At 46.3% G+C, this 27,280-nt stretch overlaps 1 protein-coding gene across 2 annotated transcripts; it reads left to right on the forward strand.

Moving 5' to 3' along the window:
- Positions 1-1,680: 1,680 nt before the first annotated feature.
- LOC125767193 (mucin-5AC-like) lies at positions 1,681-26,308 on the forward strand. 2 transcript variants are annotated; one of them, XM_049433517.1, is made up of 9 exons: positions 1,681-1,848; positions 7,432-7,548; positions 7,619-7,840; positions 13,325-13,580; positions 13,658-14,172; positions 14,262-14,713; positions 14,829-15,100; positions 15,203-16,313; positions 16,411-26,308. In XM_049433517.1, the coding sequence occupies exons 3-9, from the start codon at positions 7,832-7,834 to the stop codon at positions 22,913-22,915; spliced, it is 9,120 nt and encodes a 3,039-aa protein (XP_049289474.1). In that variant the 5' UTR covers positions 1,681-1,848; positions 7,432-7,548; positions 7,619-7,831; the 3' UTR covers positions 22,916-26,308. The 2 variants fall into 2 exon arrangements, with proteins under 2 accessions (XP_049289474.1, XP_049289485.1); XM_049433528.1 differs by having other exon boundaries at positions 7,449-7,548.
- The last annotated feature ends 972 nt before the right edge of the window (positions 26,309-27,280 follow it).

Below are 27,280 nucleotides of genomic sequence, written 5' to 3' on the forward strand. Positions count from 1 at the left end.
TTTATGTTACCATCTTAGTACTTCATGTGGAGTAGATAATATCATATTCAGGAAATGACTAGATTTACAGGATAACTTGCTCGGGCAAGTTAAAGTTAGTGAAAATCATCAATAATGAAGCATGAGTGTCTGAAATATGAAGAACTCCTCGATGGATTTGTTGAGCGGAAAAAGCAGAATTATATCTCTTTTAAAATTAAAATTAAATTATAAATTAAATTTTTTAAATTAAATTATATCTCTTTAAATTTTATTTAAATACTTGTAATAAACAAAACAAACGTAATAAATGGAAGCATACTCTACCAGGCATTTGGGTGAATATCAATGAACAGCATTATTGTTCGAATCTTTCCAATGCCCAGTTATGTCAAGTCAGTTTTATAATCTTTGTCTTCTTTCCATAGATTATGTTACATCGTGTGTTGTGTGTGTGTGTGTCTGTATGGGATTTTTTTCCCTCTTCTTCTCATCATCCAATAACTACCCATCGATGAATAGCATTTAGGCCACATAACAACATTGACATCGATCCAGACATGTGGCAGATTAAAATATTCATAGTCTTCCGAAAAGCAAATTGCGGGGTAGTACCGCACCATGAATGGAATCCAGTGAAAAACAATAAAATTGAACCAACAAAAGCTTCCTCGATTGTGGAAGGGAAAGAAAAAACATAACACACAAGCCATTGAGCAGATAGATATTACGAACGTCGGTGGACAAGACTCTACTCCTACGGCTGAATGAAAAGAGAAAAGAAACTTTACGGGTACGGGGGAAAGGTAATTTTTCAACACAAGTCAAAGCAGTACGGAGTAAGGAAAATGATAACAACGAAATGCAACATTAAAAAAAAATACACACACACATACAATCAATGAAGTGTGTACACTTGGTAATAATCTTAAAAGAATAGGCATGATCAAATAATGAAAAAAAAACACATACACAGCCTCCATTAAGGTGGGGGAAGGAAAAACGAATAGTGTGGAGATGCACAAGATGATGGCTCGTGTGAGAGGCACACGGAGGTGAAGTAAAAAAAAGTGCGAAAGATCGCTGTGCACATGAAGTAGAGCCGGGTGGAAATAGGTGACAGACGTGGTAAAGTACTGAAGTGAAGAGGGTCCAAGAAGCAAGCAATATGCACGGCACCGAGATGAGCGCTAGACATCAGTGACGGTGCCTCCTCACTAGCTCGCAGCTTGGGTAACTCCACTGGGTGCCGACTTCATGCCGAATCCGGACGCTCCAACGAGTATTGAAAGTGAAACGCTAATGGTACCTACTCACCAACAACATCTCCACAGAGAAATACACACACACTCACACACACACAATCAGTCAACTCCACACATACCGTCCTCTCGTCTATCATTTATTCCTCCTGACTTCGCATGCCGCTGTTGCTGCCTGCTGCTGCTGCTGCTGTGGGCCTGTCGACCCAACAACACTCTTCCTCCCTTCCTTTCTGACACCTCTTATGGGACCCTTTCTCGTGTGATCCTCTCTACCATCGCACTCCCCCCCCCCCCCCTTATTTTGCTAAACCCCCAAGCCCCAGTCACCCTCCCCCCGGTTGGCGGTGGCTGGTACCGGTTTTAGGAATGCATTCACCACCTCCACCGAAACACAAACGTGCGACGGTGCGCGCAGGAATCTGCGGCGCTACTTGGCCTTTTTTCGAGCGGGCTGGCCTGGTACGTTACCATACGGTCGACGCAACGTTCAGTAAGCCGCCGACTGCGCTTAAGAGTAGTTTGCTGTCCACCTCGTGCGGTCGTCGAACGTCGACGTCGACAAAAAAAACAAGTCACTTTAAAAGCTCTCCTACTGCTGCATACGGTAAGCACCGGTAGTGTTTTTTAAAATACAGTAGTCGAAGAAGAAAAGTAAGAAGAAGAAGAAGCAAAAAGGCTTCTAAAACCGTGTGTGCATTAGGGTTTACGAATGTTGAGCAAGCAACCTTCCAAAACTAGCTCTGGGGAGTCTTAAACCAGATCTTGGTCGGCCGGAACGGTGGCGACAGTCTCTCCCCTACTACCCAATTCAAGTGTGTCCCCAACTCCGGTGTGTGAACGTATACCCGTACTACTACTACTACTAATTTGCGAGCAAACGCGTATAACTCGCGCGACAGCATCACACAATCAACACAAAACCAAAGAAAAAAAGCTTCAAATGGAATTGGAATGCTGCGTAAAGATCAGGCCTCAGCTGGTTTGGCTAAGTTGGCGAAACAAGCCCGCGGGTATCTAAGGGCATTCAGCACGGGTGCTGTGAGTGTGTTTTTTTTTTCGCTTGTCTGCCTGCAGGTCGGGTGTAATTGTCTCTTGAAGTTGGCCTACATAGGGTCTCTGCCTTTACAACAACAACAAAAACAACCAAAACCTCGTGAGACGTAAGGCGTTGGTGGACGTGGTGCTAAAGTGTGACTACGAACAGATACAGACACCCTCAGGGTGGTCGCTTCTTCCCTATCTCCTCATCACCAAATCTCCTTATCCGTCGGTCATTCCCGATTTCCCATTATCTATCGTGCAAGAGTAGTTTTGAAGCATTGAAGTCTTTCGTACACCCGCCCCCGGGGAGGAAAGGACGTCACAATTGCAGAAGATTCGTATCTTCAGATACCCGAACTCCCCCCAAAGTTTTGCCATCACTGAGGAAACGCGTGTGAAACGTATCGGAGTGTGGCGGCTACTTCTTTCGCTGTATAACATTATCTCGTATCTCGAGTGTGCTGGCTTCCCGCGAAGGATAAGTGAATGTCTTGACCGTCTTTTTTTTTTGAAACTTTTTTTAGTTGTTGTTGTTGTTTTTACCTTCTAAATTGCAAACGCAAAACAAACAAACGCCAAACATCGGTTTGTACCCTCCCCCCAAAAGCATCGCTCAACAGTGCGTATCCTATTATCGAAACAACAAGGTAAGCTTAGGTATTGCGGTCTTGAGTACGTTGTGTGTTTTTTTGTTGAGGACCCAAAAAACCTTATCTGACCAGATTCTTGAACAACTCGCTTTTGTAGATCAGCTTTTATTTTCGTTAATGCTTTTGCGCACGATACTTCAGCACCGCCTCCACCTACCCACCCTGCCATCAATCAACCTTAAAAAAATGCGCTTTATAAGCGATAAGTGGTTTCATATCATCAGTGGCACAAAATTCCTTCATCCCGTGTTCTAGTTCGCATTGCTGCCTGAACGCACAGCACACGCTTCCTGGTAAGGTTTGCGCGACAGGTCGCACGAGCTAAGTGATAGCTAGTGTGGTGTAACCTTCACTTTGCCTATCTACCTGTTTTACACACCCGTGATCATCGATCCATTCGCGCTTTATATATATATATATGTGTATCGGTGTCCTTCACATTTTGTCGCCTATGCGCCTAGGCTTAGCGTTTGCCAGCTGCGCAAGGTATATAGAGGAGTAGTTTTCCCTTTCTTTTGAGCCGAATGTTTAACTGTGCACCGGTAACGAGCTGGGTAAAACCGGGCGGGAGGGTGAAAAATAAAGTTGGAAGAAGGCAACAAAACAACCGAGCAAAAAAAAACTAGTCTAGAAAGAGAGAAAGGAACGTGTATCCGTTGGACGTTGCGCTGAGGAATCTTGCTGACATGGTACACGACGTTCGAGAAACCGTACCCAACAACGATTGCCGTGTATTGGCTGCTTCCTTTTTGCATCAAAGTTTCATCAAATTGTTTATGTCTTTACAATGTTTATCGATGCTAGGAAAAGACGTTAGCCAAAGGCAGAAAAACAATCATTTGTAGCTCTGGTTGAGGATATGCGTGCGAAATGTAATAAGATCATCAATGACATCGGTGATCTTAGCTCAACTTTCATGCGGAAGCTTTTTGGGGGCAGTGCGCTCCTATTGCCTATCGGCACTGCTACCACGGAGACGCTTCAAGATGTCACCAGAAGTCACCAGAAATGGTCGGGGGGGGGGGGGGAAAGCACACGCGCAGAGATACGTTGTCCACCACTGTGCAGAGACATTCCTGTACGGTGTGTTGCTCCACCGAGCGTCTCCTCAATTATCGCATCTGTCATGTGTATGGTAAAGGGTTATGTAAGTATTTTGCCTGTTTTATTATGTAATTACAATACTGACCGAAGATGATGTGGAGCTCAGACTCCACATTTGATACCATACCATGCGAATCAAGCCAAACACGCTAGTATTGACTGGTAGTGTGACAACTGCCCGTCCATACACTAAGACGATTGGAATGTTGGTCGCGTTTATACAGCATACTTCGCAGGCAATAATCAAACAGGTCAAAACCTAACACCTTTTGACGCATATTGGCCACGCTGTTTTGGCTTCGTTTTTCGTTGTTGTTGTTGCTGTTGTGTGAAGCAATCTGGTGTAATACGAATGCATTTTGTTTTCTGTTTTCCTTCTTCTTGCCTTGCCATTTGAAAGCAAGCTTGGAGGTGCTTGGATTGCGCACTCTTACATTTCTCCATCTCATGGGAAACAAAAACCCAGCAGCCAATATAGTCAGGAGGCAGTTCTATTGTCTCGTTGCAGTAGTGATTTTTTTCCTTCTTCTTCGCTACTTCTTTGATGGTTATAGCTCGCGCTCTGCGCCCAGTGTGCAGTAGGCGAACGCCTGCTACGTCCACAATGGCTACCGGTGCTAAAGCTCAGAAGAAAAAAAAATGTGGATGTGGCTAGTAACACAAAACACCCGAATAGTGAAACAAAACCATCGAATGACGACACATGCATTGTCCATTATGTTCGGAACTAGTGTAAACGGTGTTGTGGAATGTAAGCGAACGTTTGAGAATATTGAAAGATCAATTTCTGCTCCACGCATATTGTTGCGGTGGTTGGGTGATGCTGATGTAGAGAGACCGTGCTATACAGCGTTTGTGGTTAAGCATTCCAGATGAAAACGTCACACGTTTTTTTGCTATGCAGTTTTTGGGGTAGTGGAAGAATGCTAAGGATATACACACACCCGGTGTTGCAATCTGATTGACGTCTATTGTCAATAACGCTTAGTGTGTCATTAAGCTGTTAATTTATACGCAGCTTACTACTACTTCAAAACCCGAACCTTGAGATGTCTATCGGTATTGTATTGTAATCTAGACACCTACTAAAATCTAGTCGTCTAAAAACCCGGTAGTGTAGCAGCGTAAACCACAGGCCTTCGTACACAGGAACCACTGAATCCCGGGGACATTTTTTGGTGGAGGAAATTCATTAGTAAATCAAACCTAACAATACCGCCATAGTAAAACGCATAGCTAGAATGGGGAAATGGAACGAACCAGTTTCGTACTTGAAAACTGTATTCTAACCACCGCTGTACAAAAAGCGTGATCAGACCTTCCGCAGGAAAGAGCAAACACATAAATCGTGGCGATCTGTCATCTGTGTATAGGTCGGCTGGGGAGCTCGATGATTCCTCTTGAAATCGTGAGTTGGCGTTAGTTCTTCGGTTAAGTTCATCTTGTTCTTAGAATCTAAAACAATCCGGCACGGTGTTGTTTTTTGTTTTGAGGTTGCGTCTTGTCTCCCATGCAATACGTCCCAAATCCCCAGAGTTCGTGCAATGGAAGTTGATTCTTGAAACCCAACATTCCAGATGGCATGCACAACACTCCAATGGCAATGGAGGAGTACCTCGCTTGCAACCCTTTCACACAATGTCGGTATGTAATGCATTCTCCCGGTTATTGTTCCACAAAATGTTCCGGCATTGTGCATGTTTGGTTCACGTGCTACTATCGTTATAGTTATTTAAGCCTTACCTCCTCCTCCTCCCGCTAAAGTAAAGCTTTTCTTAATCCACCGCGTGTGTGTGTTTTGTAAATCGAACTACCGAAACCAAGTCCGACGTTGTAACCTAGTGGTTCCGGGTGATTTCAAAAGCTCAGTGAAGTCTCTTATTTTCCCCACGTTTCTACAACTACTTTCATTGAATTCGCGAACAGGAAACAACGCGAGAGTTGTCGGTGTTTGAAGCAGTGAAGTGAAGGAGAAGCAACAAAAAAAGCCTTTGTACACTACGCCAAACAATCGCGCGTACGCGCGTAGATAGTTGGCCGTTTTCTTTTCTCTTTCGTCCAAAACAGTGTAAAAAGAAGAAAAGAAAAGCAAAAGAAAAAAAGCAGATTTGCCTTTTTGAAGACCTGCCGAGTGTAGAATTTGCAATGTAGTTTCAGCTCGTAATGCATGCGCCGCAACGTGCACGCACAATATAGTCGCAGCCGTAGCTTTTTCGCTTCCGGCGGTAATACGACGTCTTTTTTTTTCGTTGTTTGTTAGACATATCGATACGTATCCGTACAGTATCGCTGCAAAAAACAGGCCGAGGCTACCCGGTTCGGGAAAATCTTTGGCTACGATCGCGTGTGCCTGGGTGCATTTTGAAATGTCTATGTTAATTGCATCATTTCGCGCTTTCTTCCACCGTGTTTGCCACGTTTTCCCTTTTTGCATGAGAAACCACCCCCCTTGTATTTAGCCTGCTGCAGTGGTTAATTTCGTCGGACGACGTGTGTTTCGGTGGTTGGTGTTCAAACAGCGCATTGATTTGGATGGATTTTCCTCTGCCGGAGAACGCATCCGTGGTGCGCGCGTGTGGAGCAGGGGCGACCCACCGTAATGAGGACGGATCGCTAGAAATGGTTGTCCGATTGGTAAAACCCCGTCCCTATATGTTCTGTGGAGCGTGATAAGTAGATCACTGGTACTAAAAAGTGGTGCAAAACATGCCCAAAAGTGTGCTGCACTTGGGGAGCGAGGAATCATTTTCGCATACCTTCGCTCATTGCAGGGACAGGAAAGTTTCCGTTTTCGGACATGGGCAATCTCGGGTTGTTGTGGAGCAATACTACAACTACAGCAGGTAACATATCTCAATACGAGTAGACGGTTAATATATATTTCATACTTTCATACAGAGCAAGTTCATGTTTGAAACCTACTTTTACCAAGAATATTGAAGTTAAAGGAAGGGTGAAAAACCTACACGACACTATCTTAATGCTGTTTCACATGAAAGTTGCTGTTTGGGAGGTCAGCTAGTAGACTTCGTCAGGATATTTTTTTTCTGTAGCTGTTCTTGCTCGCTCAACATTCGTATTTTTGGAAGTCTCGAGATTTCAGTATATTTCAGATCTATCATTTTGATCTTTCAGATCTTCGAGATCTTCAGATTTCAGATCTTCAGATTTCAGATCTTCAGATTCCAGATCTTCAGATCTTCAGATTTCAGATCTTCAGATTTCAGATCTTCGAGATCTTCAGATCTTCAGATTTCAGATCTTCAGATCTTCAGATCTTCAGATCTTTACTTCCCTTACTTAGACACTGTTGTCTACATTCTGATAGGACCATGCAACTGATTCTGATGTATCTTCTTTAACTAATCTTCCTCAATACAATTCCTGTACAGATTTTATTCCCCTTTAGGATGAGGTGATGCACTAACCCGGTAGGAACGAAACAGTTGTCCGCAAACCAATTCCTCAATATACAAGAGCCTAACCATACCAAAGGCAAGCAGTACACGGTACGTAATTTAATTGCAAATATTAATGTATGTACCTAAACGCCAGTGTGTTTTGTAAATCTTTCCACAGCCGATTGGGAGATCGCCAAAGCACCGATCAGTAGGTGGGCGAGGTGAAACGTCATCCTCAAGTCATCGAAGCAACGAACGCAGAACCATATAGACGGCACACAAACCCCCCGGTGGGAGTCGTCTTGGGGTACCTTTTTTTTCGAGGGGGCTATTCTGGGCCGCCGGTATAGCAGCAAAAAAAAAGCAAAATCGGAGGCGAACGAGCACAACCATGTTTCCGGTAAGTCGTACGACTGTCATACATCTACTTATATGCATTGTTTTCGGGTTTTTGTGGGGGGGTAGGGTAGAGATAGAGCTGATCGCAGCATGGCGATACCGTTAGTAACGTTTTGTTGGGCGTTACACCCGCGTACGGGATGCACCTTCGAAACGGTAAAGCAATTGACGCTTGTCACTATACTATTTAGGTAGCTGGGCAATGGTTTGTGCATTCGGACCAGGTACATCACCAAATGGGTTGCACTTTCCGCTGGACGTACGTTTACTGACATTGTTTTGTTCCCATAAGCCGTTTTCACCACGACCAAGCGTGATTCATTAATGGGTTTTCGATCGGTAACCAAAAGTGCAGAAGGTTTAAAGTCACGGTAAAAAAGGGTTCTTCTATTACCACGCTATTCCAAAAAAAAAAATAAAACAAAACCGTAATGGCGGATGGATAGAATAGTGTGTCGCAATAGCCCAGAACCTCCTACCCCGGGTGAGTCACGCTTTTGTGCGTGATCATCATTCAGATCCGTGCAGTTAAATTGTACTGCACGGATGGATTTACAGCTTCAAGCCGAATTTAAATTCATGCTGAGACACCACGCACTGCAGTAATGGCCTTTCCCAGTCGACAGGCTTGTCGCAAGCGTTGTCCATTGCCCTCGCTGCGTAAAGCGGAGTGAGTTCATTTCTAACATTTCATCACTTTACTTTATTTCGTTTGTGGTTGTTTTTTAAGTCTATTTCTCTTCTCTGTTTTAACCTTTTCGCTCCTACCTCTTGATGATTGTTCATGTCAAACATATTTATTCGGTAAATGATGCATGGTGTTTGTTTTTCACCCCCGCCCCGGGATTTCTTCAGTTCTGGTGTGCGCACGTTTAAATATTTATTCACGCAACAGTTCCGTAACCGTGGCTGGTTGTAAGAAGTTGAAGCAAAAGTACTACCAAAATTAGCAACAGGCAGCACAGACTCATCATCATCGTTACCGCGGCGCAGTAGGCTAGGATAGTCGGCGAAAACTATACTTCACCCCGTCCGTGATTTAATCGTAATATAATTAAGAAGCAACAACTTTTGGACAAATGTTATCCAGGCCTCCATTAATGGGGCGCGCGCATTCCATCTAGGCTGCGTGCGGCGCGCAAAAAAAAAGCGAAACTTCTCACAGCCAGTAATTAGACTACAATCGAACCCAACAGCTTACCAGCCTGACGGCAACGGACGGTGTGTGGACGTGTGAAGTCGAATGAGATGGTTGTCTTCGGAACGATCAACCATGCGTTACACCGATAGGCAATGCATGCAGAAGATAATGAAAGCCTCTTTAAAGAGGTAACAACAACAGCAAAAAGCAAAAAAAAAAATACAACACTATTCGTTTGGCCTCGTAACCCAGTCATTCAAGAGTTAAGAGTTTCTCATATAGATTGCCATTTTTTTTCTTCTGCGTACTGTTGTTCGTGTAGTGAAGATGCGTTTCCTCTTCCTACCGAAAACATTACGTATTATTACAATTGCATGACTGTGCACACAACAGCCACACTACTACCGCCCCCCAAAGGCACAGGTTGATCGATTATGGTTAACACTTGTAATATGTTAATCTTGTGCGAAGCTTGTTATTTACTAAGCTGGATGCAAGGTGATTAGAAAGGAGGTTAGATTATTGCATTATTTACTAGCGTACGCGTGCCAACCCAAAACGCAGTTACTCTTGCAAAAGAAAACAAAAACTGTTATGTTCATTAAGAAAACAAAAAAACCTAACAAATTTTCTCTACCCAAAAAAAGAGTTTCGAATACTTATCGACAAACAGATGCTGCGCGCGAGCGTATGTGTTCATTGTTTGTTTGTTTTTCTAAAGTAAGAAGGCCACCATATATTGATTTGACCTTAAAGGTAATGAATTTGATTCGTTTGGACAATGAATTAAAAGCAAAAGTCAAAAATAATAAGTATCGGATCGGGTCGTAACGCTTCATCGCACACGGATGCGACAAAAAATGCGTAACGCTAACGCTCGCTGTTGCGTGTTGCGAACAGAATGTTGCGAAAGCGTTATACTCATATAACGGTGGCCAAAAAAAACCCCGTTTTCCAGTACACGATTGATCGAAATTCGAGCAAACAAAACACTAACGCTACCGTGTCCGGTGGCTGTCATTTTGTTGTGTGTGTGTGTAATCAAACAATTTCACTTTTCTATGTACACACGCCATTTGCATCGGTGCGGTAAGAAGTGTCACTTTCGCCGCGTTACGCCGTGTAACAGTGGTTGATAGTAAGTCAACAGTGTAACGTGTACGCTAATTAGTAACCCCCCTTAGTAGACTGCGCAGGATTATGAGCTAATCGTGTCAATAATCGTAAGGAATGGGACGGAACTGGGCAAGAGTGTGGTTACCAATTTCTATTCGTTTGCAAACGGGTAACCTTGTGAAATTGGGCGACCTGGTGTGATGTCACACACGCGCGCCCGAAGATCTTCTGCAAAATAGGCTGCGTTATGTCCGGTATGCGACCCGGTATGCAAACACCACGAACCGTCCCATCAATGAACGCAAATCTATTTTGTGCAAAATGTGTCAATTCTTATCGTTGTGTGTGGTGCTTTTTTTCCATAAACATCAGCTTCCAAAGCACACCCCGGCGACACAGCAGGGTCACACAAAACGTAGCTGTGAAACCTCGGGCTAAATCTATCGACGAATGTCCCGATTTAACGCCTAAATGGCCTCGAGAAATTATCGGGGGAGCGCATCGTTTTCTGTTCGAAAGGAAAATCGGCATACCGGGTAAGGGTGCCCGTATCAGTCAGCACCGCTCAGCACCATTACCGCTCGGAATCGATTTCTGGTTATGGGTCGGGTCCGCGCGACCATTATGTTTGTGTGTCCGCATTTTTTTTTTTTTTTTGGAAAACATTACGCTATTAGCCAACACGCCCGAAACATCCTGCTAGTGATGGAACAGGTTTTTTGTGTTTCTTTTTTTTGTTTGCCCTCTTCTGCTTTTTGTTTTTGTCATTTCTTCCCCTCGCTTCGTTTCTGCGTTTTCATCCCCTTGTTGTAGCTGAAGCACAACACTCCAAAAAAAAAAAAAAAAAACAGGGGCATTACGCAACGCCTTTTGAGCAATATCACCTTTAGCTCACTTGACGGTACCGGTTTCACCGCGCTTCTGGGGTTGGAATAGCGGAGCTGTCGGTTTGTGGTAAGCGAAAAGAAAGAGGGCTACCACATTAAGCAACCTGATTGCGGAGACTCGGGCGATGATTAGCCTGATACACACTGGCTGAAAAACTGATAACTCGAAATAAATTCCAAATTGTGCGACAGCAAAAACAAACCTCCCCCCCGCAAGATACGAAGCAAACAGAACAGGTTGCCATTTTGGGAAGGCCATTTTGGATGGGGCCATTTTCTTTTTTGTTTTAAGTTTGCACTGGCTGTAAGTACTTTTACTTCTAGCTTCCTCACGGTGAACGTTGCTCTCCTTTCGATAATCGATTTTTATCAACCGATCGCCAAGGTCCTTCCCTTCAATATGCGTGAGAGGGCCCTCCCCACAGAGGCTGTTTGCAGGCACAGATTAAAATCCCGTTTCCAAAGAAGATGGATGAACGGAGTATTACAGTTTGACAAAGGTTTCCACCAACCAAAAAAAAAACGAAATGAAGAATTTTTGTATTTTCACCACCCGAAAAAAAAAGTGCAACCTGATCCGCTGCACGGAAAAGGAAAGTTTACAACAGACATCATCTCATGTACAGGAGGGGTAATAGAGAAGGCAGAGATACGGGGAAGTGGTGGAAGCGAGGGAAAGAAAAAAAGGGAGGCGAAACCATTCCGCGCTCCCCGAAATGAGCGGTACGATAAATTTAACCTCCGCTCACCTTTCCTGTATCCATCTTGGTCATCCATGATGGAATTTCCGGATGACACACCTTAACCGCTGACACACCACTTCTTCTTGAAACCAATCAGTTTCACCGGTCACCTTACACACAAATTGTGTGTGTGTGTGCGTGATTCGATTTTTGTCCACCGATCTTTCTCCAGCCACACGGAACCCGGCGTTTCCCCGCCCCCTCCGTGTATTCCCGTACTAGCTGGATGGTATTCGGGCTGGTCTCCGTGGAGTATTGCGCGCGATCACCCATCACCATATCAACCCTGGTGACGGCAGGGGTTACTGCCGTTACCGAAGATTCGACTACAACTTTCACTTAGCGCTGCCGTACGGTTGTTGTTGCTTTCGTAATGGCAATCAAAACAACACACCACCACCACCACCACCACACAATGGCATAAGCCGTTTAGTTTCCCACATACGGTTCGGTGGGATGTTGATGAGGCGAGGGGGAGAATCGGCTCTCGCGTGAGTGAGGGGTAGCCAACCTGCAGCAATTTGGATCCGGGAAAGGATATTGGATGGAGGGAGCGTTGCCTTGTTTTTTTTATTATTTTCTTCCTCCCGCTTCTTCTGCCGTTGTGTTGTGTTTCGTAATACCCTGCCCCCCCCACCGATTGGTGTGAAAGATACTTTTTCTAGCCGAAAGAGAGAACGTGCCAGAAGTCATCGGACGTCGGACCCAAAATCAACACATGAGCTTTAATTATGCGCGTACATGCGGTTTTACAACCACGACGAGCGTGAAGGTTTTACTTGGCGAACGTTTACTCACCGCTTCAGACATGATTGCCGCCTGTTGAGGAATTCCTGCCATTCTTGGAAGTATGATGGTTTGACATTTAAGAAGTATTACTTATCGTGCAAATCAATCTAATCGGTGGACATTGGGTTCCGCTTCTCCACGGTAGAAAAATAATGGACGTCTAGACTTCTGACTTCGTCGATCATTATAACTGGATTTTCTGATAATATTATTCAAGGAAGAACAAAGGCTTGAAGCTAGCACTAAAACAGCTTGTCATAATCGTCGATCAAGCATTCAACAAATTATTTAAACCCAAGCTTCTTCGCTCCAGTCTGGTAAAAAGCTTAACGCAACTAGACACCGAAGATAGACATCTTGAGGGTGAGCTTTACCTACATCACCAGAACACTAATGGCGAACTCAAACGAACAAAAGGGCATTAAAGTCAATGAATTCTATGCCGCTTTTCTATGTGGGTTGTCTAATTCTGGACTCGGACTACTTTGCCCAGAGGTGCTAGGTTGTAAAGGATTTGTTTTCGTATATGGTCATGCTAATGGAGTTAGCGTCCATATACTCAGATATGTGACCGTATGACATCTTTTTGATACATTTGATGTGTGATGATCATAATCTTTGGAAAGTCTTTTTTTGGCAGTGTAGCGTTATGGTAACAACATTGGAGTTCTTTAGCTGCTTGATGAGATAGACTAGTAGGAAGATTTTTACAATGGAAGAAAGAATGTTTTTGGGCACTTTAATAGGTTACGAATTTTAGCACAATCATTTAGCATCCATACAATTCTCTTCCTACTCTTGTTGCGCAGCTTCACAGAGGAGCGGAGCTATTCTTGGCAATAGCGATTCTAGCATTATGGAGCGGCAATGAATCACAGGCAGCTGACAACAACCAGCGTGTCGTTTGCTACTACACCAACTGGTCCGTCTACCGACCGGGTACGGCAAAGTTTACGCCACAAAACATAAACCCATACCTCTGCACACATCTGATCTACTCGTTCGGTGGTTTTACGAAGGAAAACACGTTGAAACCTTACGACAAGTATCAAGACATCGAGCAAGGTAAGTGAACCCGGTTCCTCCATTTTGCACTCTTCAGTTCGATATTATTTTACCTTCCCACATTCGCATGTCACCAGGTGGATTTGCTAAGTTTACCGGCTTGAAGACGTACAACAAAAATTTGAAAACATTGCTAGCAATCGGTGGTTGGAATGAGGGTTCATCCCGATTCTCACCGTTGGTGGCGGATGCCGAGCGACGCAATCAGTTCGTGAAGAATACGATCAAATTTTTGCGCCAAAACCATTTCGATGGACTCGATCTGGACTGGGAGTATCCGGCATTCCGTGACGGTTCCAAACCGAAGGATCGGGAAAACTACGCCCAACTGGTGCAGGAGCTGCGCGAAGAGTTTGAGCGCGAGTCGTCGAAAACGGGCCGACCAAGGTTGCTGCTGACGATGGCCGTACCTGCCGGTATCGAGTACGTCGAGAAGGGTTACGATGTGCCCAAGCTGAACAAGTATCTCGATTGGTTCAATCTGCTGTCGTACGATTATCACAGCGCGTACGAACCGGCTGTAAATCATCATTCGCCGCTATTTTCGCTGGAGGAAGCGTCAGAGTATAATTTCGACTCCGAGCTGAACATTGTAAGTAGCTCCACTCTAGCCCTACATCTGTGTTTTCGTGCTGTATTAAATTGGTGTGCTTTTGCCGTAACGAAATCCCCTCTTTGCAGGATTATAGTGTGAAGTTCTACTTGAAAGCGGGAGCAGATCGTGACAAGCTTGTGCTGGGTATACCGACATATGGCCGATCGTACACACTGTACAACCCGGACGCTACAGATATTGGGGCGCCTGCCGATGGTCCTGGCGAGCAGGGTGATGCAACGCGGGAAAAAGGTTACCTCGCGTACTACGAGATCTGCTCGAATCTGAAGGATAGCTCTGACTGGACGGTGGTCCAGCCGAACTCCAAGGCAATGGGACCGTACGCTTACAAGGGCAACCAGTGGGTCGGCTACGACGATGAGGCAATCGCACGCCGCAAGGCAAAGTACGTCGCTGAGAATGGGCTCGGTGGTATCATGTTCTGGTCGATCGATAACGATGACTTCAGGGGTACCTGTCACGGTAAACCGTACCCCATTATTGAGGCAGCGAAGGAAGCACTGTTAGCTAGCACAGAGTAAGTGTCCGTACAGATTAACACCCGCAAGACAAGAACACCACGTACGGGAGGAAGGTGTAACGTTGCGCAAGCGCATCGCACTAATTGTGTTTTGTTTCGTCAACCATTACAGAGTGGGCATAAACGATGTTGCTTCATCGGGCAGACCGCGGAAACCGAATCGTTCGCGCAGTCGACCCGGTTCGGCAACGCGCAACCGTGTGAATACTGACAACAATAACGAAATTAAGGCATCATTCAAAACATCTCAAGGGCGTAAAGTAGCTCGGCCGGTACGTGTTACAACGACCAGCACCACCACCACGACCACGACGGAAGATTCTTTGTACATTGGCGGAAGAACCACCACCCCGCAACCGCCAACCACTCCTGATCCAGGAGCAGGTAGTTGTCGTTTCCCTTACATGCGTGTACAGAGACGGATAGACATTGAGACTAATATTTTTTTTTGGTTCAAATTTTGATTGTATTTTTTTGTCTGTGTAGACTTCAAATGCGAAGATGAAGGTTTCTTTCCCCATCCACGAGACTGCAAAAAATACTTCTGGTGTTTGGATAGCCCCAGCCTCGGTTTGGTAGCGCATCAGTTTACCTGCCCATCCGGGCTGGTGTTTAACAAGCTTGCCGACTCGTGCGATTATGCGCGTAATGTGATCTGCTCGAAAACCGTCGCAACGACATCAACCACAAGCACTACGAGCACCACGACGACGGTAGCAACACCGACAACGTCAACCACACAGCGGCCACGCATTACGGTACCTACCAATCGTAACAACTTCTTCAACCGGGGCACATTTACCACCACTACCACGACTGAGCCGACCGTGGAGGTAGACTACTCCGATGAGGATAACACTGAAACACAGCCGGAAGAAGATCCGAAGGTGATCAAGGAGCTGATTGCGCTGATCAAAAAGGTTGGAGGCATCGAGGAGCTGGAGAAACAGCTGCAAGCTCAGGAGGATGGTTCGATACTGTTGAAAGATGCGGAATCCGACCAGATATCGACGACAGCACCGACCATAAGCAAATCGCTGTACGAGCGTGTACTGAGCCGTACCGGAAACGTTGGACAAAAGTTCCGTCCAGCAATTACGTTCACGCAGCAGGATAAGACGGGTTCGCCGGCGGAAAACAAATACTCCTCCGTGGTGCGTAACTCCTACACGAACAGTCGCGTTGGGCCACAAAACGAAGGACTCGATCAGCTGCCAGAGTTTGAGGGTGTGTTCCGCGAAAAGCCCAAGTACGTAACGTTGCAACGGGTTCGCCCAACGAAGGCAACTTCGATCGAGGATCGGTACGACGATGATGACGATATAGATGAGGAAGAAAATCAACCATCTACGTTTGCAACGAACAAACCGACCTCGGTTCCGAAGTACGTCAGCATTAGACGACAGCGTCCGACAACGATCGCCGAGCAGGACAGTGAGACGGATGGTGAGGATGCGTCACAGGACGATGACAGAGAGCCGGAGAAGCCTTCTGCAGGCGGTGCGCAGTACAACACGGTAAATCGTAACTGGTTCCGCAAACCGACGGAAGCAACGAATGTGGCAGAAAATGAACCGGAGCGTTCGTCTCCCAATCGGTAAGTTTGAAACAATATGTAGCATATGGCTAGGTAGCGTAACGCCTAGTAACGTGTTGTCTAACTGCGGTGTCGTTATCTTGCGTTATCGTTGCAGCTATAACACCATCGATCGTAGACGGACGACCAGCATACCGTACACCAGCAGTAGGTTGCAGGATGCCGAACGTGATGATGTAGGCACAGATTCTTCTCTTTTGGTACCATCTACAGACTTCCAAACCATATACACTACAGCTTCCACCACCACGATCGATTCATCACAATCTTCAGAACCAAACTTGATACCTTACAGCACACGACAGTATAGTAGTGTTGAGCGCGTTAACAGCAACACCATTAGCAACGACAACGACCGAAGCGGCAATAGCGAAAGTAGTAGTAGTAATAGTAGTAACGATAGCGATAGTAGTACTAGCAATGGTAGCGATGCTGCTACCACCACCAAACCAACCAATTTAGCATTTTCAAGCGCTACTAGTGCCGCGAACAGTGACATTGCTGCCGAACTGCCGGTACAGCAGTACCTGTCGAATGTCGATTACCAGCCTAATCCGGAGGTGACTGACACCACTGTACCAATTGTTTCAACTTTGCACAAAACGGACGATGGTATTAATAGTGACGGTTCCAAAGCATCACACAGTGAGACGACGCTAGAGGTAACCACCATACTTAACACAGGTGAAAGCGTTACTGGTAGTAGTGTTAGCAGTCTGGACGCTGGTTTGGAGGGTAGTGATACTTTTGCTAATAACGATAAGCGCTTCGAACCACTGTACGATGGTGGTGAGAAAGCTTCCACCGACTACGAGCCGATCGTTACCGTCACCACCACGACCGGTGTACCGTCCGTGCCGACGACCCCGGTCCCAGTAACGGCTAGTTCCTTCACTAACGATGCTACTTCTAACTCAGTTTTCAAATTCACAAGAACTAGGAAACCAACGACTACCACCGCTACACTAGAACCTGTCACTAACCCTAGTCGGAACGTTTCCCCGGGAAGTGGTGGTGTTGCTCCGATAAAGGCAGCCCCACGCCCATTCGCAGCAGGCGCACGTCGCACACGTCCGACGCGCCTGCCAGACACTGCGAACAGCTTTGCTACCGCTTCCGCACCAGAGCAAGAGTCGACGACACTCCGATCGGTAAAGGTGAGTTTTTCCAATGCCCAGAGATTTGATCTTTCAGCAAGCCGGCAGCGTAGGGTCGGTAGCGCTACGCCCGAAAGTAGCGAACTTGTAGATGCTAGACAGATTAATGAGCAGTCCGTGACGCGGGCAACCGTGCACGGTAACCGGGGCCGGGTGCGGTTCCGTACCGCGGCCGAATCATTGGTCGCTTCCACACCGCTGTCGTACGATGAGCCGCAAAGTACGCGCTCGTCGGATAGGTTTGTTAGCACAACCACGCAAACTACGCGCCGCCGCTCGAGACCATCTACCGGAGAACTGGCCGCTAATCGTTTCGCAATCGGTCGCACAACAGCGTCTACGACGAACGCACCGACGGCCGAACCGTTGACAACCGTTTCCGATCGTGGTTCGTTACGGCGTGTTAACTTCAGTCTGTACAGTGGTCGTCGCACGAGCGATCCGGTAGCAACACCGTCAACCGAAGAGCCACACATCGAGACGGAAACGTACGGTAACGTGACACCGTTCGATCAGGCAGAAATTAAATCGTACACACGTATTGCGGAGGATCCGTTCATGACGCAGGAACGCATTTTGCTTACGCTCGGTACCGCACTGCGGTATGGGTTTAGCAGCCGTAACGAGCTGACCAGCGGTACACCAAGTCCCACCTTCCCGACACAGCCTGTGCAGGAGTATTCCAGCACACTAGCACCGGCCGCTCGGTCTACCTTTAAGGGCCGTCCGTTTGGACGTGAAAATCTCAACAATATGGTAAACAATGGGTTGGCGGAAAACTTAAATGACATGTCAACGGAACAGAATTTCAATGAAGAAACCGTCACACCTGACAGTAGATACTTCAACGAGCTCACTACCGTGTACAACGTGAATGCGGCCGAGGTTGATACAACTACGCCACAGCCGCGAAAGCTCGTATCGTCCAGCTTAAGAGATCGGTACACAGCCAGTAGCACTACGGAAGCCGTCGACACAACGCTGAACGTTGTAGTGTCTGAAGTTAACACGAACAAAACATTCATTCCTGGACGCACACGTCCAACGCGCCCGGCACGGCTACGTACGACATTGGATACTAGCACGGGGTCTACTGCTTCGGAGCAGGAAGCAACTAGATCACCCTCACGCAGACCGTTCGTGCCGAGAAAGCAACTGAACACTGACGGTACGATCGGGTCACGGTTCTCCCCAACGGACGAACCATTCGGTAACGATGTGACGGAACGTGCGACCGGTATATCAACTACTAAACGGCAGCGTACAAATCGTCGCCGTACTACCACTGCCACTACGGCGGTAACTGCTACCGCTACTGAGGAAAGTCCCGTAGCTAGACCACGTGCCTCATTCAGCACGGATCAACGCCGACAGCGTTTACCGGCAAACCGTTTGCTGAAGACCACGTCTACGACGACATCTACCGAATCGTTTACGGCGGAACCGACGTACCCGGACAGTAATGTCGCTAACTCGGACTTTACCACCGTCATTACAGACACGTCGAACGAAATAGCCCCTGGATACGATCTGCTCAACAGTGACAATTTGCTTAACCTGCCAAATCTTCGCACCAATGAAGATCTTGATGAGGAAGATGCGACCGAAACGCTTTCCACACTAGCCGTATCCGTTACCGAAGCTAATCCGAATGCTAACTTAGTGTCAGCCGGGCTTTCGCAGCAATCGAAACCATCGTACACGCCGCCTCAGAAGTCGGCCGACACGGATGGTACGCGCATTAACGATAGTCAGCAAATTGAGTCCGAATCCATACCGAGCCGTAGCTCGACACGTGTCTTCGGCGGTGGTGCGACTAGACGTAAGTTTACAGGCAAGTTTGTCACCACCGAAGCTCCGGAACCGACCGAACCGATAAAGAAGTTTGTACCTACGCGACGCAATCGTCCATCTTTCTCGCTAGCTCGCAATGGCCGACTGTCAACAACAACGGAAGAATCGCTTATTGCCACTACTGCAGACGCTGACAGTAGTGGTGTGTCCGCTGGTCCAGCACCGTTCGTACCATCACGCAAACGTAAACCACTGCTACTTGGCAGTCGCACATCGACGACGTCAGCCCCATCGAATGAGAATGCGAATAGCGACGATACTGTCCAACCGTCCGCACGTCCAACAAGGCGTCGACCGGCGTACTCACTTAATCGTCCCGCACGGCCACAAGCGTTTGAAAATTCGTTTGACAAAGCAACGGTCACATCGAAACCGGTCGAGCAGAAATCGATCAACCGCACCTCGGTACTGTTGCCAAAGAGACCGAACCTGTTTGCCCGTACAACGACCACCACTAGCACGACTACAGTGGCGCCACCTGGATCGGATGCTACTGACAGAACGACGCTCGACGATAGGTTCTCCTCCTCGGAGGAACAGCGCTACAGTGGTGAGGAAAACGAAGGTGACAATGAAATTCAACGTCAGGGTAAGAGATTGTTTGGACAGCTCGGTAATGATGCTAGCAATAGCTTAGTACCGCTGGAAGCGGAGACAGAGAAACCACGCACCGATAGTCCATACAGTGGGGTACGACGACCAGGATCTCGTGTCGGCCCAACACCGGCCCGTGTACAGCCAAACGCAGGCAGCAATCGGTTCATCTTCAAGAACAACCAACCAACTGCGACGGGTAATGCGGATGGTTCGGCATCTGCGACTACACAGCGCACATTTACAACTCGCACGAGGCGACCGTTCGGCAACGTTGGTGGCTACAAACCGACCGCGCAGAACGGTACGGTACTGAGCGGTGACTCAGGTGTCCCGGTTGCAGGCAGCGTCACTACACCCAGACCACGGTTTACTCCTACGACGCGCACGCGTCCAACGTTCGGGCGTCTACGCTCAACTACGGTTTCGTTGGCGAACAAACCGGACGCAGGTGTTGAGGGTGAACGCGCCCAGGTTGCCTCGACGCTGAACGATTTGGAACAGGGTGCAGGGTTTGCGACACGTCGCTATCAGCCACGCAAACCCACGAGCCGACGGGCGAACTTTACCTCCGTTAGCGTGCCGGTCACGTCGGTCGGTAGTGGCTTTTACAATGGGACGCGCGCCGGGCAGAACGTAACACAGCCGGCGGTGTTCTTACTAACAACGAAAGATACGGAAGAAGGAGTAGCACAGACGACACCACAAACGAACAAGGAGACAACGCTGTCCGCGGCCGAGTTTCCAACCGACGATACAAAACAGCCTCACGTTTCAACGACCGCTTTTACCGTTGCCGCTATCGCTAGCCAGAACGGTACGGATGAGCTAACACCAACCACCACCACCTCACCCTGGCTTCTAGAGACAGTAAACGAGGCCGAAAACACTACCTCGTACGAGGATACAGTCAACACATTCAGAACCACCACCGAATACTACACCGCATCCGATGAGACTCACTACACGACACTGAATACGGCTGACACGATCTACACGATTAATGATAATATCGATATTGATGATGTCAATGTATTGCAGGACCGTAGTAGAACGTCGACGACCACCGTCAAGCCGACCACGCTGTACCACGTGTTTTCGATCGATAAGGAGAACGAATCGGTACCATCGTCGACCGAAATTTATCGCACCGAGGAGCAAGAGATCGAGCTACCGGCCGCCAACAGGACGGACAAGCTGGTCAAGATACACCGGGTAGTTGAGATCTACACGAAGAACACAAGCAATCCGGACGAGCTGCCCGTCATGCAGAAGCTTGGTGAGATCAATCGCAAGATTATCATACGGCTTGTAGAGCCGAACCGTGCCAACAATCGTACCGGTAGTGCGACCAGTACGAGCAGCAGCAGCTACACCGCCTCCACGCTTGGGAGCGGTGCGCCGGTAACGGAGCGGGTCGTCGACGATGACGAGTTGGAGAATGGGCGTGGTCGCACCGTTGTACTGTCGTCGAACAGTGTCTTCACCGTGGAGACGTCCACCATACCGCTCGAAGGTTTGTTTGATCCGGAAAAGGGTGTTGGGTTCCCGACCACTGATATGCCACCGCAGTCAGATGCTGAGCAGGATACGCCAACTGTAGCACCACATCAAGAAATCGAGCGTATCTCGAGTGTAGATTTTAGCTCCGCTACCGGTGCTAGCCCACCGGAACAGGATGACGAATTGCCGGCAGTGACGCAACTTGCCGCGGAAACAGATCGCTACGTACAGGTAACTAGCTTGCGGCCAGACCTGACAGACGATACAGATACGGAGTCGGTCAACGATGACAGACAGAAGGGCAACGTGTTCAAACCACAGACGACTGACTATTATGGTCCGGGCGAGGAACTTACCACTATCGCGACTGTTCCAGTTGAGGCAGAAGAAACGACCATCAAAAGCGTTACGTTCAGTTCCACCAGGACGACACCGGTGGTGTCGTCGTCGACGCAGCGCGAAATCGTACACAAGTACACACTGCCGGCCGAGTTCTCCTTCCAGGAACCGTCGAGCGAAACGACCACCACCAAGACGACAACGACGACACCCGCAACCACCAGCTCATCTTCAGCTCCGGAGGTACTGACGACCACGGCGGCAGATCTGCCCTCCGACAGCAGTACGGTGGTCGATCGCGTCCAGTCGCTGGTGTTGCCGAGCAAAGAGAGCAAGAGAAAGTACACCAAGCGCCCGGAACCGGTCCTTACTGCGTCGCGGGTATCTGACTTTGCGTACAGTAAGGATAATTCCGCCGAAGCTGACAATGAGCGGGTGATCGCAACTACCGAACCACTGTTCGCGACGGAACAGCCGGTACCAATCACCACGACCAAAGCGACCAACACACGCCACTACACAAACAATCGCAAGTACGTGTCGTCGCTATCGTTGCGTCCGAACTTTAGCACACCGGAGGCAGCGCAGAACGGTAGCCCCTCCTACAGGAAGTCGAAAGACATACCTGTGGTGCCGCTACCGAAGGTAATTAGCTCGAAATCGTCGACGTACCGCGTACCGACCACTACCGAAACGACGACGACGACCACTACCACCACAACGACGCCCGCACCGATTACTAAGATAGACTTCAACATCAAGTACGTGCTGCCGGTCAATCTGCCCGATTCGAACTCGCACGAGCTGAAGATTGAAAGCAAAAATGACAAGTACAGCATACCGCTGTCACCGATACTGAGGCCCGATTTTACTACGCGTGAAATATCCGGCGAACGGCAAGATCGCCAGTTTTCGCCCGTTTACCGACCCGAGCTGGATAACGATGAGCTGACGCGCCAGCTTACCAGCGATGCCGATCCGGTCGCACTCGAGGCGGAACATCTCGATCGTGAAATACTCGGCGACAGTGTCGACAGTAGACAGTCGGCAGAGAATGGTACGCCGCTCGGTAGCGGTACGGCAGAACAGCTCGTCAGTCACAGTGTACCGTCATCGGCGGCCTACTTCTTGCGCCGTACGGCCGAGGTTAGTTAAGGAGTACCACGGAAATAAGGCGCTTGCGGCACCGACAGCGTTACAAAAATTTCAACCCCCCCTCGCGGGGGGAGTTCGAAGATGGTCCAAGATGGTCGTTTACGAAAAGCGCGCGAAATAGTTTGCAGTTTTAATATTACCTATATAACGTTATAATGAATGTGTGTGTGCACACTCTTGAACGGGCGGCAAAAGCACATTATTTCATTTGTGTAGGGCTTATGTGTATGTGACATGTGTGTGTGTGTGTGTTTTTTGCATGTGTGTTTGTGTACGTGTGTATGTGTGTGAGTGTATGTGAGATTTTGAAATTTTGAGTGTCGGATGTGGAAACGATCTGACAAAACCATTTTACTTAACAATCCCGTGGGTAAGCCAAAACACTCAACAATAACAACAACAAAGCAACAGAAAAAAATGGCATAAATTCGGAATAAGGAATTTTATCTAATTGTGTGTGTGTGTGTTTGTGTGTTATTGTTTTTTCTCTTTTTTATCCTTTTTTTCTCATTGCTATCTGATTAATTCTGCACCTACTTTCCTTGTTCTTTGATTTTGTTTTCGTTTTTTTTTTGCTGTGTTTACCTCACACCGTTTTTAACTAATTAATACTCATACCCTTTACACCGTTGTGCACACGGAGTGACTAATAATTGTTGCCATAGGACCGCCAAGAGGTTAGAAATTAATGTACAGAAGCAAAAGTCCTCCCGACGTTTAGTGTGAATTGCATTCCATTTGAAACGTACCCTCAAACCGTTACGTGCGCCCACTTAAGCTGTGTCATTTATCGATCACTAAGCACGCCTGTCAGTGATTGTCATTTTTTTCTCTTTATTTACTAACAAAGTTTTTTTTCTTGTTCCCGCCCCCTCTTCCTGTTTGACATCTATTTCCATGTCGGTTTTTGGTTTATAATTACATGTTGTGCGTTTTATATTTTACCCCCCAAAAAAAAAAAACAAAAAGATGTGTGCTTGTCGGTACCGACACTCAGCAACTACTACCATCGGGACAAGTATCCGTCATGAAACCGGTTTTGTGCAAAACGTCAATCTTTGCAAACAGTTGACAAGCAATTGTGAAGTGTAACGTTACGGAATGTTTTTTTTTTGTGTTGGTGCATGTTGACAAGTGGTATATACGCATGGATCGGCGGCTCCCGCAAATGGTTGTGGGCAGCAAACGCCATGAAACAATTTAACAAACAAGATTTAAAAAAAAAGCACACCTGTTACCTGTCACCGTAAATAGTTAATTTTATCCTTTCTACTACTGATATTTAAGTCGAACATGTGTACTTTTGAAAAAGGTGGTTTCTCATAATGTTATAGGTACAGAGTAAATACATCGATCTAGAATCACACCAGTACAACCAGTCGTATTATCCCGGAACAGTGTCAGCAAGGACAGACAGATACTACCGATACTGTCCTATTATTTATTCTCCACGTACTGTGCGCTCTTTTCGCAAACTTTTACTATCTTTACATTTCCCGCCCCAAAACTCGAAAGGGTAAAGTATTTCGAACTAAAAAAAACCCTTTTTGCTAATTTGTTGTGCAAATTAAATGTGTTTACAAAGCTTTGACGTTGGAAATGATCAATGTGACAGCTTCCCATGCCCAAAAGCCAAATATGGTCTCAGCTGTCATACGCTAGTCGTTTTACCTAAACAAGTTGTTAGTATTGCAGTTGAACATTGACAGTTGGACTGAACAAAAAAACACACACATGGAAGCGAATGGTGTGTCGTAGTACACACACAAGCTACGCTTTCTCACACTTCATAATACGTGATACACACGGTGTGAAGAATTGTTTCAGCAATGTGTATTCCGCAAAACCAGAGCAACAAAAAAAACACAACCAGAGTGAAATTGAACGATCGAATACCTGCCCTTAGTTATTACCTATTTTACAGTACTATTTTAAACTAGGTATAACAAGACGATTCACTTTTTAATCTTTACTGCTCAGTTCAGTTGTTAGTTTTACAAGTTTTTAATTCTGTGTGACACAATGCAGCATGCAAACAATTTTATTCGAACAATTTTTTAACCTGTTGTTTGTGCATGTTTTTTTTCTATTTGGACGATTAATTTTACGTCTTTATGCAAAACAAAAAAAAAAATAGAGTAACACAAGAGTACAAGTAAAGGAGAAAACGTTGAAGTTATGGAAGTTGTTGAGCTTGAAGAAGCGTTTTGGTAGTAAGGCCAAGTTTTATTTTAACACGTGTGTATATGGTTCGCGATAAAGTGACAGTTAGTGACATAGAAAATCGCTTTTTTTTTCGAAACATTTCACCAACAAGCAGAAGCAAGTGCAACCGGACCCGTCAAATACCGTTACTAATCGAATGCATTACTTCACCTACGTTACCTTAAACTAAGCTTGATGTCAAGATGTATAGGTTTATAGTACAACGCATAACAAACATTACGGCGGACAGGAGTACACAAAGATAGAACACTTTTTGTTTCTTTAAAACTAGAAAAAAACCCACTAACCGAAGCGATTTCTTAAGGGTAGTTATCCGAAAAGAAGTATTGTAAAAAAAAAATCACACACAGTTATAAAAATTACTCCCATACCAATGACAGTTTTGTACATTTTTAATGCACAAACAAAAAGACATACGGCCAGCTTTCTCGTACATCTTTTCGATTCACACGCAAAAAAAAAGTTTTTTTTTCGAGCAGTTCTCTCTAGAGAACTTATCTCAAAGTCGAGCAGCGAGAAAGGTCGTCGCATGTCTCATTGTGTGCGTACTGTAGAAACCATAACAACAGGATGACGCACTCTCGAACACTAAAAGTACTGAGTGGACAACATTTACCCCGCCCCCCCCACCTTTACACTACAAACACACACTAATCGTTTGCTCTTCACTCAGTTGCTGCAGAACAAAGAAAAAAAAAAGCAAAACAAACCGGTATTACTAAGGTAGTAACTATCATTATTCTTACAAACACCATTATCGGCAACACAGTTTTTGATTAGCGTTAGCTCTGTATGGTGGGGAACTGTGCGTAGAGAGAGAGAGAGATCCAAACCAACAAAGAGGAAAGAACGCGCAACACGCGATGGGGAATGTGTCGCTATTTCAGCACACTTTACATATTACACCATGTCAACGTAAATGTAACACTGTGCAGTAATATTGAAAGTGAATGTACAATAGTCTATTAGGTAATCATGGTTTAGAGTAGGCACAGACACTAACGTTAGTGTGTGACCATATATGCATTTAGGTGCCGTCACCAGGGAGGTAATTCTGTTGGCTTCCACAAAACACGACTGTACACTAATCACCGGCTAGTAAATGTACTTTCTATAAGCTGTAAAATATATTGCCTCCAACCAGTGAGCATGGTACGTCACGTCAAATATCAGTATCCGGGTGTAGGAGAAGGTGTTTGACTTCTGACAAACAATGTATCACCTTTAACACGAGGAAAGGACGAGATAGGGACTGCGTAGGATAACGCAAAAGCATAGCAAAACGTTACCGTTTCTTTCAGTCAGATGTGCAAATGATAGGTTATGGTTTCATTTTGTTTTTGTTTTGTTTGTCGCAAGATGGCGCAACTTTTGTAACGTCAAACGGAATGTTGCATACCAACATGCGTGTTGCTTCAGCTTTATTAGCCATTTCTTTGGAGTCGTGGCCTACTTTTTTTGGAATACAAAACAAAACCCCATACATTTCCCTATACACACGTGATTTGCTTTGTTTAGTATACAATTTATGGGACTGATTGAGTGGCGTGTTGCAACGAACGGCAACCGGTCATGATGTAAGGATTTGAGGAGGAGGAGGAGGAGGTAGAGGGGGAGTCTTAGTTTTGTCTGTCCAAAACTCTTGGATGCTTGTCTGTTGGATGCCATTGTCAGTGGAGAATCATTCTAGTATGACCGGTAATTAATCTTCAACGAAGCATGATCCAAACGGTCGAACCGTCTAACGAGCTAACGTCTTACGTCTAACGGCGTACCTTGAAAAAAAAAACCCCCCCGAACCACGGCATAAGCACAAAACAAATCAATAACAGTGAATCGATTGAAGTAGCACTTGGGCTGCAAAGCGTGCCTAGCTTTTTGTTTGCACTGAATCTCTGGCGCTATGCCTATTGGATGCAATTATAAATTCAGGGACAACCACCATTAACCACCTTGACAAAATGGAGTTTGTACGGCAAAATAGGTTGTGCGCATTTACATCACACTATTTCGGTTTTTTTTTGTTTTGGTGTAACGACTGTCTGAATATGCGCTGTAACTGAAAGTAGCCTGTGATATAAAACAGTCCTTGTGATATTAATAGCGTGGATGATTGCTTCATAAGGCCAAACCGTTGGT

Source organism: Anopheles funestus, chromosome X (genome assembly GCF_943734845.2).
Source record: "Anopheles funestus chromosome X, idAnoFuneDA-416_04, whole genome shotgun sequence".
NCBI classification, from domain to species: domain Eukaryota; kingdom Metazoa; phylum Arthropoda; class Insecta; order Diptera; family Culicidae; genus Anopheles; species Anopheles funestus.

Excerpts from the sequence above, each read along its gene's own strand:
- LOC125767193 (XM_049433517.1), top strand. Across the intron at positions 14,173-14,261 it reads TCGACTCCGAGCTGAACATT|GATTATAGTGTGAAGTTCTA; the intron begins GTAAGTAGCTCC and ends CCCTCTTTGCAG. Across the intron at positions 14,714-14,828 it reads GCACTGTTAGCTAGCACAGA|AGTGGGCATAAACGATGTTG; the intron begins GTAAGTGTCCGT and ends CAACCATTACAG.